This window comes from Bubalus bubalis, chromosome 11, assembly GCF_019923935.1.
Source record: "Bubalus bubalis isolate 160015118507 breed Murrah chromosome 11, NDDB_SH_1, whole genome shotgun sequence".
Lineage (NCBI taxonomy): Eukaryota > Metazoa > Chordata > Mammalia > Artiodactyla > Bovidae > Bubalus > Bubalus bubalis.
The window spans coordinates 24232761-24247548 of NC_059167.1; the positions used below are offsets into that span (position 1 = coordinate 24232761).

The window sequence follows — 14788 nt, forward strand, 5'->3', positions numbered from 1 at the left end:
AAGGCAACAGTCCTCAAACATGGTTGTACATTAGAACCACTTGGAGGCTTATTACAACACAAAATGATGAGCCCATCTCAAGAATTTATGATTCAGCAGGGTGGGAATGGGCTCAAGAATTTACATCATTTACCAGCTCCCAGGTGCTGCCGCTGACCAGCCACACGTTAAGAACCACTGGTATAGAAACCCTCGCTAGGACACAACGCTTTGCTTAAGCAGACCACCAAAATCATAATTTGAAATGGAAATCATATTGAAATTGAATTGAAATTGACCATTGAAATCATAATCGAGATCCAGCAACACCTGGAATGTATTGACACTTGGATGCAGAGGCTCTAGAACTGTGAGAAATGTGGCTGCCCAGGAGCTAGAGAGTAAAAAAATGTTAGTCTGACTTCAAGGTTTATGAATCTTCCAAGGATCATCCATATTCCTTTGCTTCCCTGGATCCCTACTTAGCTGGAAAGGAGGTGAAAAAGAGAGTTTTGAACGATTACCCCTAGGTCGATTAAGATTTTTTTCGGACAGAATAGGTAACTTTCTTTTATCCTTGCTGTTGGAAATGAATTAATAGTGACAATCATGACCATTTACTGAACACCTAACATGGCCCTCTTATAATTGCTACACGGTCAATCATCTTGAAATCATTCCACCAGCGCTCCACCCTCTCTTCAGATCTCTGCCCTTCCTCAGAGAAGCAGTCCCTAACCACTTATATAAGATATACCTACTCCCTCCCTCCTCAAATGCTTCTGTTACTTTTTGTTCTCTCACAGCACATTCCAGCTGGCATAATACACTTTGTTTGATTATTATCGATACCCTCCACTAGAACGAAACACTGCATGACTTGTTTTCACTGATGTATGCCCTGTCTCTAGCACATAGAAGATGCTCAGTAAATATTGAATGAATGACTCACACCTTTAAAAAGTTTGTTTCCCTGTTTTCCCCTGTTCCTTTTTTCTTCTTTTTCTTTTTTTTTAAATTTTATTTTATTTTTAAACTTTACAATATTGTATTAGCTCCGCCAAACATCGAAATGAATCCGCCACAGGTACACCCATGCCCCTATCCTGAGCCCCCCTCCCTCCCCCCTCCCCACACCCTCCCCCTGGGTTGTCCCAGTGCACCAGCCCCAAGCATCCAGTATCGTGCATTGAACCTGGACTGGTGACTCTTTTCATACATGATATTATACATGTTTCAATGCCATTCTCCCAAATCTCCCCACCCTCTCCCTCTCCCGCAGAGTCCATAAGACTGATCTATACATCAGTGTCTCTTTTGCTGTCTCGTACACAGGGTTATTGTTACCATCTTTCTAAATTCCATATATATGCATTAGTATACTGTATTGGTGTTTTTCTTTCTGGCTTACTTCACTCTGTATAATAGACTCCAGTTTCATCCACCTCATTAGAACTGATTCAAATGTATTCTTTTTAATGGCTGAGTAATACTCCATTGTGTATATGTACCACAGCTTTCTTATCCATTCATCTGCTGATGGGCATCTAGGTTGCTTCCATGTCCTGGCTATTATAAACAGTGCTGCGATGAACATTGGGGTACACGTGTCTCTTTCCCTTCTGGTTTCCTCAGTGTGTATGCCCAGCAGTGGGATTGCTGGATCATAAGACAGTTCTATTTCCAGTTTTTTAAGGAATCTCCACACTGTTCTCCATAGTGGTGGTACTAGTTTGCATTCCCACCAACAGTGTAAGAGGGTTCCCTTTTCTCCACACCCTCTCCAGCATTTATTGCTTGTAGGATTTTGGATCGCAGCCATTCTGACTGGTGTGAAATGGTACCTCATAGTGGTTTTGATTTGCATTTCTCTGATAATGAGTGATGTTGAGCATCTTTTCATGTGTTTGTTAGTCATCTGTATGTCTTCTTTGGAGAAATGTCTATTTAGTTCTTTGGCCCCTTTTTTGATTGGGTCATTTATTTTTCTGGAGTTGAGCTATATGAGTTGCTTCTATATTTTTGAGATTAGTTGTTTGTCAGTTGCTTCATTTGCTATTATTTTCTCCCATTCTGAAGGCTGCCTTTTCACCTTGCTAATAGTTTCCTTTGTTGTGCAGAAGCTTTTAAGTTTAATTAGGTCCCATTTGTTTATTTTTGCTTTTATTTCCAATATTCTGGGAGGTGGGTCATAGAGGATCCTGCTGTGATGTATGTCGGAGAGTGTTTTGCCTATGTTCTCCTCTAGGAGTTTTATAGTTTCTGGTCTTACGTTGAGATCTTTAATCCATTTTGAGTTCATTTTTGTGTATGGTGTTAGAAAGTGTTCTAGTTTCATTCTTTTACAAGTGGTTGACCAGATTTCCCAGCACCACTTGTTAAAGAGATTGTCTTTAATCCATTGTATATTCTTACCTCCTTTGTCAAAGATAAGGTGTCCATATGTGCGTGGATTTATCTCTGGGCTTTCTATTTTGTTCCATTGATCAATATTTCTGTCTTTGTGCCAGTACCATACTGTCTTGATAACTGTGGCTTTGTAATAGAGCCTGAAGTCAGGTAGGTTGATTCCTCCAGTTCCATTCTTCTTTCTCAAGATAGCTTTGGCTATTCGAGGTTTTTTGTATTTCCATACAAATTGTGAAATTATTTGTTCTAGCTCTTTGAAGAATACCGTTGGTAGCTTGATAGGGATTGCACTGAATCTATAAATTGCTTTGGGTAGTATACTCATTTTCACTATATTGATTCTTCCAATCCATGAACATGGTATATTTCTCCATCTATTAGTGTCCTCTCTGATTTCTTTCACCAGTGTTTTATAGTTTTCTATATATAGGTCTTTAGTTTCTTTAGGTAGATATATTCCTAAGTATTTTATTCTTTCCATTGCAATGGTGAATGGAATTGTTTCCTTAATTTCTCTTTCTGTTTTCTCATTATTAGTGTATAGGAATGCAAGGGATTTCTGGGTGTTGATTTTATATCCTGCAACTTTACTATAATCATTGATTAGTTCTAGTAATTTTCTGGTGGAGTCTTTAGGGTTTTCTATGTAGAGGATCATGTCATCTGCAAACAGTGAGAGTTTTACTTCTTCTTTTCCAATTTGGATTCCTTTTATTTCTTTTTCTGCTCTGATTGCTGTGGCCAAAACTTCCAAAACTATGTTGAATAGTAATGGTGAAAGTGGGCACCCTTGTCTTGTTCCTGACTTTAGAGGAAATGCTTTCAATTTTTCACCATTGAGGATAATGTTTGCTGTGGGTTTGTCATATATAGTTTTTATTATTTTGAGGTATGTTCCTCCTATTCCTGCTTTCTGGAGAGCTTTTATCATAAATGGATGTTGAATTTTGTCAAAGGCTTTCTCTGCATCTATTGAGATAATCATATGGTTTTTATTTTTCAATTTGTTAATGTGGTGTATTACGTTGACTGATTTGCGGATATTGAAGAATCCTTGCATCCCTGGGATAAAGCCCACTTGGCCCTGGTGTATGATCTTTTTAATGTGTTGTTGGATTCTGATTGCTAGAATTTTGTTAAGGATTTTTGCATCTATGTTCATCAGTGATATTGGCCTGTAGTTTTATTTTTTTGTGGGATCTTTGTCCGGTTTTGGTATTAGGGTGATGGTGGCCTCATAGAATGAGTTTGGAAGTTTACCTTCCTCTGCAATTTTCTGGAAGAGTTTGAGCAGGATAGGTGTTAGCTCTTCTCTAAATATTTGGTAGAATTCAGTTGTGAAGCCGTCTGGACCTGGGCTTTTGTTTGCTGGAAGATTTTTGATTACAGTTTCAATTTCTGTGCTTGTGATGGGTCTGTTAAGATTTTCTATTTCTTCCTGGTCGAGTTTTGGAAAGTTGTACTTTTCTAAGAATTTGTCCATTTCTTCCACGTTGTCCATTTTATTGGCATATAATTGTTGATAGTACTCTCTTATGATCCTTTGTATTTCTGTGTTGTCTGTTGTGATCTCTCCATTTTCATTTCTAATTTTATTGATTTGATTTTTCTCCCTTTGTTTCTTGATGAGTCTGGCTAATGGTTTGTCAATTTTATTTATCCTTTCAAAGAACCAGCTTTTGGCTTTGTTGATTTTTGCTATGGTCTCTTTTGTTTCTTTTGCATTTATTTCTGCCCTAATTTTTAAGATTTCTTTCCTTCTACTAACCCTGGGGTTCTTCATTTCTTCCTTTTCTAGTTGCTTTAGGTGTAGGGTTAGGTTATTTATTTGACTTTTTTCTTGTTTCTTGAGGTGTGCCTGTATTGCTATGAACTTTCCCCTTAGGACTGCTTTTAAAGTGTCCCATAGGTTTTGGGTTGTTGTGTTTTCATTTTCATTCGTTTCTATGCAAATTTTGATTTCTTTTTTGATTTCTTCTGTGATTTGTTGGTTATTCAGCAGTGTGTTGTTCAGCCTCCATATGTTGGAATTTTTAATAGTTTTTCTCCTGTAATTGAGATCTAATCTTAGTGCATTGTGGTCAGAAAAGATGCTTGGAATGATTTCTGTTTTTTTGAATTTACCAAGGCTAGATTTATGGCCCAGGATGTGATCTATCCTGGAGAAGGTTCCATGTGCGCTTGAGAAAAAGGTGAAATTCATTGTTTTGGGATGAAATGTCCTATAGATATCAATTAGGTCTAACTGGTCTATTGTATCGTTTAAAGTTTGTGTTTCCTTGTTAATTTTCTGTTTAGTTGATCTATCCATAGGTGTGAGTGGGGTATTAAAGTCTCCCACTATTATTGTGTTATTGTTAATTTCTCCTTTCATACTTGTTAGCGTTTTTCTTACATACTGCGGTGCTCCCGTGTTGGGTGCATATATATTTATAATTGTTATATCGTCTTCTTGGATTGATCCTTTGATCATTATGTAGTAACCACCTTTGTCTCTTTTCACAGCCTTTGTTTTAAAGTCTATTTTATCTGATATAAGTATTGCTACTCCTGCTTTCTTTTGGTCCCTATTTGCATGGAAAATCTTTTTCCAGCCCTTCACTTTCAGTCTGTATGTGTCCCCTGTTTTGACGTGGGTCTCTTGTAGACAACATATGTAGGGGTCTTGTTTTTGTATCCATTCAGCCAGTCTTTGTCTTTTGGTTGGGGCATTCAACCCATTTACATTTAAGGTAATTACTGATAAGTATGATCCCGTTGCCACTTACTTTATTGTTTTGGGTTCGATTTTATACACCGTTTTTGTGTTTCCTGTCTAGAGAATATCCTTTAGTATTTGTTGGAGAGCTGGTTTGGGGTGCTGAATTCTCTCAGCTTTTGCGTGTCTGAAAAGCTTTTGATTTCTCCTTCATATTTGAATGAGATCCTTGCTGGGTACAATAATCTGGGCTGTAGGTTATTTTCTTTCATCACTTTAAGTATGTCTTGCCATTCCCTCCTGGCTTGAAGAGTTTCTATTGAAAGATCAGCTGTTATCCTTATGGGAATTCCCTTGTGTGTTATTTGTTGTTTTTCCCTTGCTGCTTTTAATATTTGTTCTTTGTGTTTGATCTTTGTTAATTTGATTAATATGTGTCTTGGGGTGTTTCACCTTGGGTTTATCCTGTCTGGGACTCTCTGGGTTTCTTGGACTTGGGTGATTATTTCCTTCCGCATTTTAGGGAAGTTTTCAACTATTATCTCTTCAAGTATTTTCTCATGGTCTTTCTTTTTGTCTTCTTCTTCTGGGACCCCTATGATTCGAATGTTGTAGCATTTAATATTGTCCTGGAGGTCTCTGAGATTGTCCTCATTTCTTTTAATTCGTTTTTCTTTTATCCTCTCTGATTCATTTATTTCTACCATTCTATCTTCTAATTCACTAATCCTATCTTCTGCCTCTGTTATTCTACTATTTGTTGCCTCCAGAGTGTTTTTAATTTCATTTATTGCATTATTCATTATATATTGACTCTCTTTTATTTCTTCTAGGTCATTGTTAAACCTTTCTTGCATCTTCTCAATCTTTGTCTCCAGGCTATTTATCTGTGATTCCATTTTGATTTCAAGATTTTGGATCAATTTCACTATCATTATTTGGAATTCTTTATCAGGTAGATTCCCTATCTCTTCCTCTTTTGTTTGGTTTGGTGGGCTTTTATTCTGTTCCTTTATCTTCTGGGTATTCCTCTGTCTCTTCATCTTGTTTAAATTGCTGAGTTTGGGGTGTCCTTTCTGTATTCTGGCAGTTTGTGGAGTTCACTTTATTGTGGTGTTTCCTCACTCTGTGTGGGTTTGTATAGGTGGCTTGTCAAGGTTTCTTGGTTAGGGAAGCTTGTGTCGGTGTCCTGGTGGGTGGAGCTGTATTTCTTCTCTCTGGAGTGCAATGAAATGTCCAGTAATGAGTTATGGGATGTCTATAGTTTTGGGGTGATTTTGGGCTGCCTGTATCTTGGAGCTCAGGGCTGTGTTCCTTGTTGCTGGAGAATTTGCTTGGTATGTCTTGCCGTGAAACTTGTTGGCCCTTGTGTGGTGCTTGGTTTCAGTGCAGGTATGGAGGCATTTGATGAGCTCCTGTCAATTAATGTTCCTTGGAGTTAGGAGCTCCCAGGAGTCAGGGTTTGGACTTACGCCTCCTGCTTCCAGTTATTGGTCTTATTTTTTTTTTTTTTCAATTTTATTTTATTTTTAAACTTTACATAACTGTATTAGATTTGCCAAATATCAAAATGAAGCTTCTCCTTCTATACAGCACCATTGATAAAACATCTATGTTAAAGATGAAAAGTTTCTCTACCGTGAGGGTCACCCAGAGAGGTTCACAGCATTACATGGAGAAGAGAAGAGGGAGGAGGGAGTTAGAGGTGACCCGAATAAGATGAGGTGGGATCAAAAGAGGGGAGAGTGGGCTAGCCAGTAATCTCTTCCTTATGTGCACTCCACAACTGGACCGCTCAGAGTTGTTCACAGAGTTATACAGAGAAGAGAAGAAGGAGGAAGGTGACAGAGGTGGCCAGGAGGATAAAAGGGGGCAATGAAAAGGAGTGAGACAGATCCAGCCAGTAATCAGTTCCCTAAGTGTTCTCCACCGTCTGGAACACACAGAAATTCACAGAGTTGGGTAGAGTAGAGAGGGGTTAGGGAGGCGACACAGGCAACCTGGTGGAGAAAAAGGAGAGTCCAAAGGGAGAGAGAGCAATCAAGCCAGTAGTCTCGCTCCCTAGTGAAAAATGGGTACTGAAGATTGGGTTCTTAAAGGTACAAAATTGGTAACAAATACATAAAAGCAAAAATTAAAAATCTAGAGTAGAGTTTGGAATTTCAAAAATACGATGTTAAAGAAAAGAACAAGGAAAAGAAAGAGTGAAAAAATGAACAAACAAAAACAAACAAGGTCGCGAAAATTATAAAGAAAATATAGGTACAAAATTGATAACTAATACTAAAAAGCAAAAGTTAAAAATCTAGAGTAGAGTTTGGAATTTCAAAAATACAATGTTAAAAAAAGAAGAAGAAAAAGAAAGAGAGAGAAAAACAAAACAAAACAAAAAAAAACAAAAACAAACAAAGTCGCATAAATTATAAAGAAAATACAGCTACAAAATTGATAACAAATACCAAAAAGCATAAATTAAAAATCTAGAGTAGAGTTTGGAATTTCAGATATACAATGTTATTTAAAAGAAGAAGAGAAAGAAACAGAGAAAAAGAAAAAGAAAAATTATAAAAGGGTCACCGAAATTATAAAAAAAAAAAAACTATAGGTACAAAATTGATAACAAATACCAAAAAGCTAAAATTAAAAATCTAGAGTAGAGTTTTGAATTTCAACAATACAGTGTTAAAGAAGGAAGAAAAAAAGAAAAAGAAAAAAAAAACAAGGTCAAAAAAATTATAAAAAAAATATATATGAAGTTTGCTTTAAAAAAAAAATAGGGTCTTCTCTCTCTCTTTTTTTTTTTTGCAAAGTAATCAGTTATAAAAGTGAAAATTAAAGGAATAATAGAGGACTTAAAATTATTTTTTTAATTAAAAAATAAAAATAAAAAAAAGAAAGAAAGAATGATGGTAAAAATAGTAAAAATATATCTAGGACTTTCTCCGGTTTTGTTGTGAGTATTGTGGGTTCAGTTCATTTTTGGCTAGTTCCTTGGTCCGACTTATATTTCTCAAGATCTATAGGCCCCTTCCTATGTAGTTGGTCGTAACCACAGGGTTTTAATCTATGGCCTGTAGCTTCCAAGGCGGTTCCCTCTGTTATAGCTTCTTCTGTTTGCTGGTCTCTTCAGTGTCTGATTTCCGCCCTGACACAAAGGGGACGGTGGAGGACACTTTTTTTTTTTTTTTTTTAGGCTCACTTGTTCAGTCGCGCTGTGGGGAGGGAGGGAGGGATGCTGCAAACAAATAACACTGGCGTGCGCTCGCAATGCCTCAGCCACACTGGGTCTGCCCCCCATTCATGGCGCGTGTAGCCTCCCTGCCCACGCTGCTCAGGCTCTAGGTTGCTCCGCCGGGAACCATCCGAGGCCGGCCCTGGGCTGCCTGCACTTCCCAGGTCCAAGCCGCTCAGGTTCAGGCACTCGGGTAGTCCTCAGAGGCGCAGACTCTCAGTTGGGCCTGCGTTTTGTGCCCTTCCCAGATCTGAGCAGCTCAGGTGATGAGGTGTTTGGTGAGCCCCAATGCTGCGACTTATCGCCTCCCCGCTGCTCAGTTATCTAGGTATGCAACCAGCGCACCTTCTCAGGCAGATGTTGACCATCCAGACCCCCAAGAAGTTTTAGTTAGCAAAGAAGCCTGCTTACAGTTTTATAGATAATGTCTCTCTCGGGCTGCGATTGTCCCCTTCCGGCTCTGGCTGCCTGTCACCAGAGGGGGATGGTCTGCCGCCGGCTATCTCTGTTCAGTCCTTTGTTTTGTGCACGGGCCTGGAGGTGTCTTAGGTTAGGGCTGGCTTTTCGCGTGGTAGATATCCCACAGTCTGGTTTGCTAGCCCAAATTATTTCGCTCAGATAGCACTCGGGGTATTCAGGCCAGATCCTTGCGATGCAGCCCGCGCCACGCCTCCCTGCCCAGCCCCCGCTTGCTAATGGCGGATGCAGGCGTCTGCGCTGCTTCTCCGCTGGGGGAGTTACCGTAGGGCTCGCAATGTGCGGGTTTTAATTGTTTATTTATTTTTCCTCCCTGTTACGTTGCCCTCTGTGCTTCCAAGGCTCGGCACAGATTCGGCAGTGAGAAGGTTTCCTGGTGTTTGGAAACTTCTCTCTTTTTAAGACTCCCTTCCCGGGACGGAACTCCATCCCTCCCTCTTTTGTCTCTTTTTTTGTCTTTTATATTTTTTTCCTACCTCCTTTCGAAGACTTGGGTTGCTTTTCTGGGTGCCTGATGTCCTGTGCCGGCATTCAGAAGTTGTTTTGTGGAATTTACTCGGCGTTTAAATGTTCTTTTGATGAATTTGTGGGGGAGAAAGTGTTCTCCCTGTCCCACTCCTCTGCCATCTTAGCTCCTCCCCTGTTCCTTTTTATATTTAAAAATAACTTAGACATAGTTCAATACATTCCTGATTTTCATTCTTGCTAATATAGCATTTAGATCTCTATGTTTTTCTTGATAGCTGTTACTCCAGAATAAACATATTAACTTTTATTTTTATAATACCACAGTGTCTCTCACATTCATCATGTAATTGGGTATTTATAATTATAAAAACATTTTTTCAGATTATTAAGTTATTCATTGGAAGTGTAGAAAAGTGTAAGGGACATGTAAAGAAGAAAATAGAAGTGTAAAGATAAAAGTACCCATAATTACTCCAGATAATCAATGCCCTAGCTCCAAAATGTGGACACCATGATTCTATTTTATTTCCTTCAGCACACACCATCTATACAAGGCAGATAGCGCAGAATGCCAACTGACTGGTTTAAGAAGTTGGTGTGAAAATAAAAATTAGACAAGGTTAAACCAAATGGACTGCAAGGAGATCCAACCAGTCCATTCTGAAGGAGATCAGTCCTGGCTGTTCTTTGGAAGGAATGATGCTAAAGCTGAAACTCCAGTACTTTGGCCACCTCATGTGAAGAGTTGACTCATTGGAAAAGACTCTGATGCTGGGAGGGATTGGGGGCAGGAGGAGAAGGGGACGACAGAGGATGAGATGGCTGGAAGGCATCACTAACTTGATGGATGTGGGTTTGGGTGAACTCCGGGAGTTGGTGATGGACAGGGAGGCCTGGTGTGCTGTGATTCATGGGGTCGCAAAGAGTTGGACATGACTGAGCGACTGAACTGAACTGAAACCAAATGTGGATAATTGAGTTGATTATGTTATCATTCATATGTCTGAGATTATGTCATCATTCATATGTCATTCGTATGTTTGAGAATCTTCCATGACAAATGCCTGAGTTGCAGGGACTTTATTTATTTTTCCTTTATTTTTGGTCTCACCACACAGCATGTGGGATCTTATTTCCCTGACCAGGGATTGAACCCATGCCCTCTAGATTGGAAGGGCATAGTCTTAACCAATGGACTGCCAGGGAAGTCCTGCAGGGACTTTAAAGCGTGCACTTATTTACATATTTAATGTCTTAGCATCATTTGGCAACTCCCTGCTTTACATACCTGGATTCTTCAGCCTTGAGAGTTGTGCTTTCAGAGTCCATTGTCCTTATTTCGCGGGGTCTGTCGCTCATCTCTTTGGATTTCTCTGTCTCATCTTCTTCTGGAGTCAAGGTAGTTTGAAAACATCTTTCACCTTCGAAAGTCAGTGCTAGGTTTGAGATGGTGACACGTTTTGGGGATTCTCTAAACTCATTCTTACTTTTTGTATCTCGTAAACACCCAGACTTCAGAACGTTTTCCATTTTTTCCTTTGAAAATAACAAGCAGCAGCAAATCAGGTGACAGAAGAGCATCACACAGAAACAGATTATTTATGAAGCAGTAATCATTTCATTCATATTTACTGCATGCCCTCGAGCGCACAAAGTGCAGTGATGAAGGGATGAGGCTTGGCGTTGCACAGCCGTTGAGAGGAGCCTAGGTGGGCACTGGAGGCTGGCAGCAAGGGGGCCCAACAGCACATTCGAAACCTCACATGGCCACACACACCAGTGCCACCTCAAGAAGGAAAATTAGGACTCATCACAGGGCTTCCTCTCCCTCAACTGGCAGGGAAAGGAAGGTTTTCTAGAAATGTCTTGCCACCAATTGTTCCCATCCAAAGTTGCTCTTGACTTAAGAGCATCTAATAGGTGACAGGAGTTGGAGGTTCATAAAAATACTAAAGAGTTTGTTTTTCAAAAGACCTAAAATTTAGCATTCTAGTATCTCAGCCATTCTCCTAGTGCCCCTGGCGTCTGTTATTAGCCCCACTGCTCTGTCGCTCCTCGCCTCCCCCAGACTCTCTCTCGGGCCTCAGAGCCATAGGCCAGCTGGTCTGAAAGATTCTGTCTGTCTAATATCACTGACATCTGCGCCTTCTTCCCCCTTTTGTCATTATCTAGTCCACCACCTCTATACTGTTCTTTGAAAATAATGCAGTAATCTTCTGTAAAAATTAAACATTTTTTCTGACAATGAAAGTAATATATATTTTTCATAGAATATTTAGAAAATCCTAAAAGATATACAGTTAAAGGGAGAAAATTATTGCTTTTTGATGCCACAGGCCAAAAATAACTACTATGGTACATTTCATTCTGGTCTTTTTCTCCATTTATTTATTTTGAATGTGCCTGTTTTGTGATCATATTGCAGTGCTGTAGCCCATATTTTTTCACTTTAAAATTTATTATAAAAATCTCCCTATGTTATTAAAACTTTGTAAAGCTACTTGAATTTTTTAATTAAAAATTATTATTATAAGAAGCAGAACATTCAGAAACCCGTAAAGAATAAAACATCAATTGCTTATAAGACCACAACCTAGAAATAAACTATTATTAACAATACAACTTCCCCCTCTCCAATTGTCTGTATATACACTTGCATTTTTATCTAATAAGGATGTGAAAGTTGCTCAGTTGTGTCCGACTTTTGAAACCCCATGGAGTATACAGTATATGGAAATCTCTAGGCCAGAATACTAGAGTGGGTAGCCTTTCCCTTCTCCAGGGATCTTCCCAACTCAGGGATCGAACCCAGTTCTCCTGCACTGCAGGCGGATTCTTCCTGCATTGCAGGCAGATTCTTTACCAGCTGAGCCACAAGGGAGGCCCAAGAATACTGGAGTGGGTAGCCTATCCCTTCTCCAAAGGATCTTCCCAACCCAGGAATTGAACTGGGGTCTCTTGCATTGCAGGTGGATTCTTTACCAACTGAGCTCTCAGGGAAGCCCAGAAATAACTATTAACAACATGACTTTCTCCCCCTCCTATTAGCTATGTATATACTTGCATTTTTATGTAATAAGGATTATAAAACCCTTTAGTTCATTTTTCATTCAGCTTTATATCATAAATATTTTTCCAAGAAAAGAAAAATTCTCCAACAGTTTTAGCGCTACGGAGTAGTTGTTCATTTAACCAGTATTTACTGAGTGGATATAATTTTGTCCGTCACTTTGGTTGCTCCTGAATGATATAAACATGGCACATGCCCTTTGTGGTTTAAATTCATTTAGCCCTTCCTCTGTGGTGGATGTTTAGGTTACTTCTTCATTATCATTATTTTATTTTTATAAACATAGTATAGATGTGGTACAATTAACATCTTTATAGCTAGATCCTCATTCTTATTGGTGATTAATTCCTTAAGATTAATCTTACAATGTGAGAGGCCTGGGTTTGATCCCTGGGTTGGGAAGATTCCCTGGAGAAGGAAATGGCAACCCACTCCAGTACTCTTGCCTTGAAAATCCCATGGACGGAGGAGCTTGGTGCAGGCTACTATCCATGCGGTCACAAAGAGTCGGGTACGACTGAGCGACTTCACTAATTCCTTAAGAAAGATTCTTAAAAGTGAAGTCACTGAGTCAAAGGGTGTCAACATTTCTAGGTTCTTGACTCATAATGATTTCAAGAAAGTTTTTTCTAATTCTCACCCTGCCATGAATCTTTAGAAACTCCAAGATGACCCCAACTTTACTAATGCTGACTGTGTTGATCTCTTATTTAACAGCTTTATGGATGAAATATTTTTTTGTTTGCATTTTTTTTATTACTAGTGAGGTTAACCTTTTCCACTAACTTTAGTAGCTAGTGGTTTCCTCTGTGAAATGTCCATCTTTGCCCTCTGTCATCTTTCTGTCCTGGGCCCCATGGGGAGTTCTCAGCTACAGCCTCCACACCAATCTCTTTACCTACAACCTGTCCTGCCATCAGAATAATCTTTTAAAAACACAGTGCCTTCACTCCCATACACAGAGCTTTTGTGGCTAAGGTTTGTTCAAAGCCTGAGTCTACACTTCTTACTTTGGCATTTAAGATTTGCAAGCAATTTTCCAATCCTATATCTTAATATTTTCCACATATATTATGCTCCAGCCAAACTGATATATTGTTGGATATGGCTCTGTGTTTTTCCACTTTCTGGATATTTCTAAAGCTGCTCACTTCTTTGGGGAATTTATTTTCTTATTTTCATTCCTCACTTTTACTTATTGAAGTTTCACCCCATCCTTCAGTGTACTTCATACATTTGTGCACATTTAAACCTTAATATAACCCTTACATGATATTACTATTCTCACTTGAGAGCTGCATGTTCAGTGACTTGGCCAAACTAACATGAAGCAGGCAGGGCAGGATTCCAACCCAGGACTTCTGACTCTGATACCAAAGTTCTTTTTATCCTACAATGCCTCCTGATACAGGGTTAAGTTTTATGGTATGGCTGGTCACTGCCTATTTCAGGGGACATCTTACAACTCTTTTATGCAGGGGTTCAGGGATCAGATCTCATTCTTAGTGTTAGGTTAATCAGAGTAAGCTCCATACTATTTCAATAATCAATGTCATGAAGCTCAGCAAAGAGCGTGAAAGAGAGTAATTATTAGAGAATGAAAATCTTCTATGTCACATACCTTTTCCTCCTGCTTGGCCTTGAGTATGTCATCATTTTCAAACACCACTCTGACCCCTGAGCTTGCTGTGACTCCACAGATGTCTGTGACTTCTGTGACTTCTGTGACAATATTTATATCTGGGGCCTCAGTGACCTCATTTTCTGGAATATCCGTGACGTCGGTGACATCAGTGATGTCTGTGAATTCCGAGAAATCAACGCTTTCTACATCGTTGTTGGGGTCTGAACATGTGGACAGGTGTGAGGTCTGTATGGTGGGGAAGGCTGCTATATCCATGATGTCCACTGAGCCTGTGATGTCTGTGCTGTTTGTGATTTCCGAGAGGCTGGAGACTTCCGACACTTTGGAAGCTTTGGCTTTCTCCTTATTCAAGAGGGAGATGAGCTCTACCCACTGACCGAACAGGGCTTCTTGTCTGCATGCAGGGGCGCAGAGCTGTAGGTAGTAGGCTCGGCCACTCACCAGCTTTACTTTGATGCGCATATTCTCGGCATCATGTACAGAGAGAGTCACAAACTGCAGAGGGAGAAACCTGCAGACAAATGCAAATATCATCTGGAGGCCTGATTGGAAACTGTCACAAGGCCTTTCATGTTATAGACATTTGTGGAGTGAGACAGGACACCAGGTGTGTCTCTCAAACAGGTTTGGGGAGGAGCCGGCGTGGGATGCGGCAGGACCTTCTTGTGGCCACATGTTCCCAGGTCTGGCTCATGGTTTTTGAGGCTCAAAACCTTGATTTTTTCATACATATAATCAGGCTCCTGAAGACCAGCTCACCTGAATCATACTCCTAAGACTATCAACTAGTATATCAGCTATTTATTACTT

The 14788-nt window shown here is 39.6% G+C and overlaps 1 protein-coding gene across 2 annotated transcripts in view; it reads right to left on the reverse strand.

Moving 5' to 3' along the window:
* FAM71D (family with sequence similarity 71 member D) overlaps positions 1-14788 on the reverse strand; it is a 43661-nt gene that overhangs the window by 11398 nt on the left and 17475 nt on the right. For both annotated transcript variants that reach the window (XM_025295330.2, XR_003112254.2), the window contains exons 5-6: positions 13955-14489; positions 10552-10799 (exon numbers count right to left, since the gene is read on the reverse strand). In XM_025295330.2, coding sequence (XP_025151115.2) covers positions 10552-10799; positions 13955-14489 — 783 coding nt within the window. The remainder of the gene's footprint in view (positions 1-10551; positions 10800-13954; positions 14490-14788) is intronic.